This window comes from Manacus vitellinus, unplaced genomic scaffold (assembly GCF_001715985.3).
Source record: "Manacus vitellinus isolate BGI_N305 unplaced genomic scaffold, ASM171598v3 scaffold_44_pilon, whole genome shotgun sequence".
Classification (NCBI taxonomy): Eukaryota; Metazoa; Chordata; class Aves; order Passeriformes; family Pipridae; genus Manacus; species Manacus vitellinus.
The window spans coordinates 2,464,292-2,472,796 of NW_021940565.1; the positions used below are offsets into that span (position 1 = coordinate 2,464,292).

At 40.3% G+C, this 8,505-nt stretch overlaps 1 protein-coding gene across 1 annotated transcript in view; it reads left to right on the forward strand.

Annotated features, from left to right (window-relative positions):
• The first annotated feature begins 8,143 nt into the window (after positions 1–8,143).
• PHPT1 (phosphohistidine phosphatase 1) overlaps positions 8,144–8,505 on the forward strand; it is a 3,775-nt gene continuing 3,413 nt past the window's right edge. The window contains exon 1 of the mRNA XM_029962224.1: positions 8,144–8,205. Coding sequence (XP_029818084.1) covers positions 8,144–8,205 — 62 coding nt within the window. The remainder of the gene's footprint in view (positions 8,206–8,505) is intronic.

An 8,505-nucleotide genomic window follows, 5' to 3' on the forward strand; every position in this document is an offset into this window, starting at 1 on the left:
GTGGGATCTCAGATAAGCAGAATATATAGACATCTATCTGTACGTATAAAAAAAAAGACAAAGATTCATTTTCCACGTCTTTAGAAAAGACTTTTTCTTCACCTGCACGGTAAGATTACATCTGCATTTACATATTTGTAAGTCTTCCTTTTTTAAAATGTAAATGATTCTGTTATGTCAACAGACAAAAAAATAGAGCATTAAGTACCTCTGAGTAATCCAGTTCCACCTCTCTCCTAGAAGGTATATTCCTCATTCCTAAATTAAAACACTTGTTCACTGCTTATGTCAAAATGTTTTGTATAACAGACATTTATTCCATGGCACAGAACTGTAGAGCCACTTGAAATTTTGAAGTAATGGAAAAGTGTCCAGCTTCACCCACTGTGACGCTCACTAGAAGAGGAAAAATAAGAGCTTTAGCCAGCCTTGAGGGGAAAAGGAGTTCTGGTGCCAGTAGAGAAGGTGTTTCCTGTTTGGAGAGGAGCTTTAATGCTAATTCTTCAAAAATTCAGAGACAAAAGGTTTAAGGCACAAGTTTTCCCCGAGGTCTAGATGGGAAGCAGAGATAATTTCCAAACACATACTCATCCCTCCTTAGCCTCTGTGTCTCATTAAGTGTGAATAAGGTAGGCAGTGCAACTGCTACCAAGGCGCTGGAATTTTGCAAGGCTGCCTCAGACAGTCTCCACTCTGTCTGGAGTGGAACCCCAGGAGCCAGAAAATCTTATCTCTCCTTCTTATTTCGGGAACTCTGCTGTGACTCACAGTGCTCAATTTCCCCCAAACAGGCAAAAATACCCACTGAAGAATCCACCCTGAGGCCAGGGATCACTTGCACTGGGCCAGCTGGGATTCAGAGCCCTGAAACATCAAAGAAAGCAAAGGAGCAGAGGAAACAAGGACTCACACCTTGAGTTAAGATAAAAGCAGGGCAGGCCTTAACATCCACACATTGGCACTCCATGGGTGCAGGTGGAACTGATCCCATGCAGAACTTGATTATTTCTAATTCCAGTGTTGGAAATCATGGCAGAGAAGGTCTTGGAGCCTTGCTACCCTTCATGCACACAGGAAAGAATGACTCTGTAACACATGCATTGACCCAGCACTGCTGATTTTGCTGCCCAGCTCTGTCCCACAGCCCCACACTCTCGGCAGGTGAGATGTCCCAGAAGTGGCACTGATGGGAATGCTGGCTCTGAGGAACAGAACAATTACAGCTTTTGGCAAGTGAGAGGAGTGAGGGCAAGTTTCAGGATTAGCAGATTAAGTAGGTGGTTGGTACTGTAAAAACAGTCATCATGAGATATGCTTTTTGTTTTGCAGATTCTTTGCATATCTTCTGCGTAGCTCTGTTCCCAGAAAACACTGCTTTGACTCAGAGAGTATGTGAACAATGGGCAGCACTGGAGTTCTGACATGACCTTCCATTCTCCATTTGCAGTATTATGAAGGAGAGACTACAAAAAAAGGATGAAGAGGCAGTAGCTTCCCTTCTTTACTAATACTCCTCACCATTTGTTTACAAATTCCAAGGTTCAGATCTTGTTCTCTTCTGTGATTGAGTCAGTTCCAGGAACATCATTTTTACACATCAATGGACACAGAATTTAACATGTTTGACTCCGTAACCAAATCAGTGTTCAATAACATATTTTAAAAATCATAAAATACAGCATCTTATAATTTCAATATTACGATTTCTCAAATTTCTCCATAAGTTTTCAGCCCAAATTGCCCATCTCAAGAGCTGTGCTGCTCTAGAAAGGAACGTCTACTAAGCAAGCTTCAGTCAAGGACAGTCAGAGATGTTAGTCCTTAATTTTTTCCTTGGGAAACAAGCAGTAAAGAAACTCTCCAAATGCTATCTGCAGCAAATCACAAACCAGAGAGCCTCATTTTTTGAAGGACCTAGAACTTTTGGATCATGTATTTGAAAAGTGTTTGGGTGATACTGATTTCAAGCCAAGCCCCAGAGATTATCATCACTGTCTGAGGCCATCTATAAAACCAAGCAGCAGAAAGGTCCATCACCAAAACTACTGGAATTCTGTGAACTGAGGTCTTATCACTTGGTATCTGAAATCTTCAAGGCAGAAGACCAAAGTACAAGGAACAACTGCACAGGACTGAGAAGTAAAACCCCACTCAACAACAGCTGGCAAGGGCACGTGATTCACACTGCTCCTGATTTTTCTCAGTCAGGCCACGAGAGAACAGAAGCTCTTGAATTAAATACTCTTTCAGGAGCACTTTTAGCCTCTCCACCACAAGTTTGCCACAACCATGAATTATTCAAAGAAAGAGATTTATTTCTATCAGCTGGATATGTAATTACTTTTTAGGGCAGGCATGTTTAACACAAGGTTATTAGTGGAGAGTACTTCAATTGCTGCATTATAGGAGTTATTTCAAGAACAAAGGAATCATCACTAACACTGAAAGCATTGGTATTAAATTGCTTAATATTATCATTTCCCAGAGAAAAAAAAACCATGGCACCACAAGGCTTTTTAAAGTTCCAGTTAACTGGTGTCAAGATAATTAGGACTTTCCTTATTTCCTGGGGCATGAAAACAATACTTTAACTTTCCCAGTGAACATTTTGCTCTTACAACACTTTTAGATTTCTTGACTCATCAGGAAGAATGAGTGTCACCTCCCCTGAAACTGCTGCACTTCCATATTTGAGCCTAAAAAGCAACCCCCAAAGTCAATTTTCTCAGATGCTGAACATGTATCCCACCCCACAGACCCCACTAATAACCCTTCACCCTAAGGGTTGTCAAGCACTGGAACAGGCTGCCCAGGGAACTGGTGCAGTCACCATCCCTGGAGATATTTAGGTGCTTAGGGACATGGTTTAGTGGTGGACCTGGCAGTGTTAAGTTTATGGTTGGACTCTGATCCTAAGAGTTTTTTCCAAACTAAATGATTGATTCTATATTTATCCTTCCTGGTATAAATTAGTTGGGGTTTTTTCAACTTTCATTTATCAATAGGCATTTACTCATCTTTTGTAGCAACACATAATCACAAACAATAGCAGAGCCTGATTATTTAGATGACAGAAGTAATAATAAGATAAGATAACTTTTACAATAGGCATTGGATCAGCAGGAAGGGTAGGAATTGCCATTTATCATTCATAAAATAATTCTGGGCCTGCATGCAACATTCTTATTTAAAGCAGTTAGAAGTTCAGTTTATTTGTACTTCTAAGCAACAGATAAATACAAATAAAATACAGAGGGGAAGCTGCCTTACTGTCAAAATAAAATGAAAGATCCAGATTTATGCTTACTTAAAGATAAGGAAATTAGCAGTGCAGTTGCTCTATACCTTCTAGAGTCAAAGACAGACAAAGGTTTATCTGAAGGTTAAGTCAAAGGACAAAAGTTCAGTTTATGTCCAGAATTCTGCAGGTAAGCCTTCATACCGTTACATTCCACATTCCTTCATTCTGATTTTTTTCCTAGGAAATGCAGTCCCAACACCATGACAAAGGAAGGACATGGTTTCTCTCCAGGCTGAGTACCTCCAGCCCTAAACCCACCATTCCAAATAGCCTCACATCTCTAATCCATGAGTGCAAACGCGTGAGTTTACCTGGAAGAAAAGCAGCTGCAAGGCCCTTCTATTCAGGATGTCACATATCCCACACAAATGAACTCTGATCAATTAAACAACTCATTTACACTGCTTGTCTCTGCAGACCACGGGGTAACAGCTGGGACTCAGGAATCATCACCTGCACACCACTTCCATCATGCCCCCAACATATGGTGCCAGGCACGGACACGGAGAGCAGGGAAGGACAACCAAAGGACAGCAGAGCCCTGGAAACAAACCTAGCAGGCTGGTTTCACTGAACCAGGGGATTCAAGGCAGCAGCACTCATTCAGTACTTCAAAGACTAACAATCCTGTGACAGGCAGGTGATATTTATGGTTATTCAGAAGGAGAACCAGAAGAATGACACCCCCTGGTAGCCAACTCTAGGCTTTCCAAAGGGTGGAGATATTCCAAGAAGTGCCCTCTAGAGAAATGCCTTTCCAGGTGTCCATTAGAAATGAGTGTTTAAACCTAGGGAAGAGGGAGCAGCTAGGAAGGCTCAGAAAGGATGCAACAGGCTCAGAAAAGTAAAAGAGTTTTCTGTATATAAAGGGATAAAGTCGGTACAAAAAACCCAAACGAATACAAACCATCTGTGAGTAAATATAGACCAAAAATTAGAGGGTGTTTTGTTTCTAACCAGCAGGGCAATGAAGTTATAAAACTGCCTTCTGTGAGGAGCAGAACAAAAGACTTGGTTTTCATCAGACCTTGTTCAGGTTCTGAGAGGGATCACAGGAGAACATTATTTATCAAAGCAAGGTGTGAAAGGCCCAGAAGAGGCCCTTTATACTCCAGCTTGCCAGAGGTTGGCTTGGATTCTTAACCTTCAGTGCACAAACCAAGCCTCTGGCTCCTGGACTGGCTATATACATACACAGATCCCAAAGATGTTAATGCTAAGACAGATAATGTTATTATCCTGAATTTGTTCCAGCTTCTTCACTAATCTGAGGAGCTGCTAATCAACAGCTGTTGAAGAAAAATCTTTATTCAAATCCTATTAAATTGTGTGAGCCACACAAGCATCAAAGCAGACCTGTGGTGTTTTGATGTCCATGATAATTACAACTTACAACAGTGTGTTTCATTTGCACCAGTGTATTAGGCATTCTTCTGCTCAACTCCAGGCTGTACTCCCACTCTGGGATTAAAAAAAATTTGCAAAGTACAGCTGAACATTGACCCTGATTTTATTTTCTCTCTCGTGTGTTACATGTCATGGAAATCCCCTACTTCAAACTTCTTTCCTTAATATTTTCCTGTGATACAACCAGGAGCCAAATATATCCCTACACCTTGTGCTCTGCTGTCAAGGAGCTTAATAAAGGGAAAAATTTATACAGCTGGAGTTCAATGTGATTGCTTCCCTTTTCCTGACTCTGGCAACCTGGATTGGTCTAATGGCTTTAGAGAATCCCGTGTTAAACTTCACTGCAGCACAACAATGTTCCTTTTTCTAGTCACTTGCCATTCAGAGGTTAAATATCAAAATAAATATCAGGATGTTTTGACATTAGAATACTCCTATTTGCCTATTCTCAAATGAAATGCTACATTTGATCTTGAACTGCAATCCATTTTGTTTCTTTTAAGATGTCCTACAAGTTCACTAGTGTAGTCTGGGCACTGAAAGCAAACAAGAAATAGCAGATCTGAGACCCACACAGTAAACTGATCCTGGATTTTGGCAGGATAAGCCTATCAGATCTGAACTCTGTTTCTGCAGCCAGGTGACTCCTGTGACCTGAACTTGCTCAATTACAATTGGCTTTGATATCTCCATATACAGCAGCAGAACAGCCTCACCTTCTCTTCTCTTCATTTCAATCCACATTAATAAAATAAGTGACAGTTGGCAATAATCCATTATAATTTCTGAATAATTCCACTCAAGGCCAAATTAGCTTTTAACTACAAGTCAGAAAGTCTCATATGCCATCATAAGGGCTACTCCATTTGGGCTTTCAACCCAGGCTTTTTCAGGGACCTTTTCTGTTACTAGGTTACTGAAAAGGGAAGTTACTGATGTTTTCTTTGTAACCATCAGCTACTGCATAATTAACTTTTCCCTAAAGGTGTTTCTATAAAGTTACTTTAAAAGAAATACAAACATCGCAGCCTTAATGCCACCACAAAGCCCAGCAGAAAGGCACTCAAGCACGACAAGAATGTCTTCGTCCCCATCAGCAGTTTCCATCACCCAAATACTTCACCCAAGACACAGGAACACATTCTCTCAGCAGGCACTCACAGTGCCTCAGTCCTCCACCTGTTTTCATAAAACCTGGATGAATATGGTAACATCAACTGTTCTATCACAATCTCAAGCTGAGCTGACGTTTATTAACATTTCCAAGAGAAATCACTAAGCAGAAAAAGCATGGTCACCCTCTCATAAGGGGTACAATGGAGAACACAAGGCTGTAACCTGCTTTATCCCTCTCGAGATGCTCAGGAAGTACTTACAGTAGGTACCAGGACATCATGTTCCTTTACAAAAATGAACCAGAGTAGCTACAATAGTTACACCCAGTTATCAGACCATGCCACATGAACCACAGCTTTTGCTGCTTCTTTTTAATCTCTCTGATTCCTGGAATAAGTAGAGAAGTTTGACCAAGTTCAGATGCACCAACTCAACCAGTATCTTGGCTGACACACACCAAATTCAGCCTAACAATGTGTTTTGTTACACCAACAGTTTAATCCACTGCCACACACATTGCAATACAAGCCAGTGTAAGGACAGGTGAATTTTCCAAGGCCATACGAATTAAAACAATCTGATAGGAAAGACACAAACAGAGCAATTTTAGTCATTTGGGTCAGTCCAAAGCCTGCAAACCATAATACAAAACAAGCCCAATTTGTAACACAGAAGAAGTAAAAAATTCTGGCAATGCTGACCCTTATGATTTGCCTACAACTACTCAAGAAAAATATCCACTATTTTATCTTAATTATCATCACATCAGTTCACTGTTAACCAACTTGTTTACAATACTTTTTCTCAGAACAATGGGGTTTAGGACACCACTGCGAAAAGACAAGATGACACTTGGCCAAATAAATAAAAAACCCCTTAATTTTTCAAAAAGTAGTGCCAAACTCACAGTTAGCTATGAGTAAGTCCATTACAAAAGGAAAGTCCCTCCACGGAGTTCTGTGGAAAACAGGCTGTCTCTGGTTTAAGACCCCTGTTGCCCCACGCCATCCTCTTTGCACCCTCGAGGCCCACAGTGACGCACTAACAATCCCCACCAACTGCAGGGAATTTTTGCCTTCAGCCTAAAAGCCAACAGGAAACTCCTATACCTCAGCATGGAGTAGGAAACTACTTTTGGATAAGGTGGACGCTTGGGAAGACAAAAGCATTAAGGAAAACAGGATAAAGCTCTGCTTTGACTATTATTAAGCCACAAACTTATTTACTCAAACTCATGTCAGATGAAGCCCAGCGCCTGTTCTCCTTGTTGAGGGCAAATTCCTTTCAAATTTAGCTTCTATTTAAGGTATGTCACAAGTATTTCCTTTGCCATCCTTACCATTGTTGTTTGTTGCTAGCCCCTTCCATGCCTCACAACTGAAATGGGGCAATAAAGTTTTCCACAGTCACGCAAAAGACTTCTATGCTTGAGGAAGTGAAGCATTCTGTTCCAGTAAAAAATAAAGGGGGTGAGTTATTCAAACAAGCAGCCTCCCTAATGCTTTCTTAATGAAAGATAAATAGGAACACGAGATAGTAGGCAAAACTGGCAAACAAAATAATTAAGGAATAAACTGTGTACACAGAAACAATCAAAACAAAAATAGACCTCTTAGGTTACTTGAAACAAATTTAAAGGACTAAATCTACAGGCTAATTTTCTACTGGACAAAGCAAGCTTGAACAGCCACCTCAGCTCCATAAGACTCTCTAAGACATAGGATCCTAAAGGGGACCTCACTCAGGCACAGATTTTATCACTTTCCCTGACTAACTTGGAAATCCCAAACAGCTGAGACAGGAGGATTGATTTCTACTTAAAGCCCTTCACACCTCTTCCTCCCCTAAACCTCAGCAAACAAGGATTTAGCTTCCTGGGGCTCTGCTCATTTTCCTCACAGTGGTGCTGCTACTCTGTGCATGGACAAGGTAACCAACAACAGTCTCTGAAACAACAAAATACTGGAAATTTTTATTAGGGATTGTTTTGGCCAATAAAGTAGCTTAGGAAACAACTCTGGTTGTAAAGTAATAAGTCTCAAAATAAAGTCTAACCCCAAATTTACATTTATCTTTGTAGTATCTCTAAATGTGTATTAAGATGAGACATACTCTTCCTCTGTTTTACTTATGCTTTTAATTAATTACACCTTAATTTATATAGTATACTATCTGCATTCAAGTACTAGTTTTAGATTTTAAAACTGTTACAGGTAGAGAAATTCATGTCAACAATAATTTGCTGCTTGTATATATGAAAAGAATAAAATAGTTCAGTTAGAAGTGACCTACAACATAGTATTTTAAAAAGTAGTTATGTTGAAACTCATTTGTGGAGATATCCTGAAAGTTTTAAAGCAGCTCCTACTCTTTAAAACGTGAGAATTCATAATACAAGAGTGCTCAGCACTGCACGGAAGGAACTTTTTTTTAATTCAGTAAAAATAATTTATTTCAGTAAAAATTTACTCTCAGTGAACTGGTGACAAGGGGAACGGTTTTAAACTGAAAGAGGGCAGATTTAGATTAAATATGGGAAAGAAATTCTTCCCTGTGAGGGTGGTGAGGCCCTGGCACAGGTTGCCCAGAGAAGCTGTGGATGCCCCATCCCTGGAATATTCAAGGCCAGGTTGGATGGGGCTTGGAGCAACCTGGGATAGTGTAAAGTGTTCCTGCCC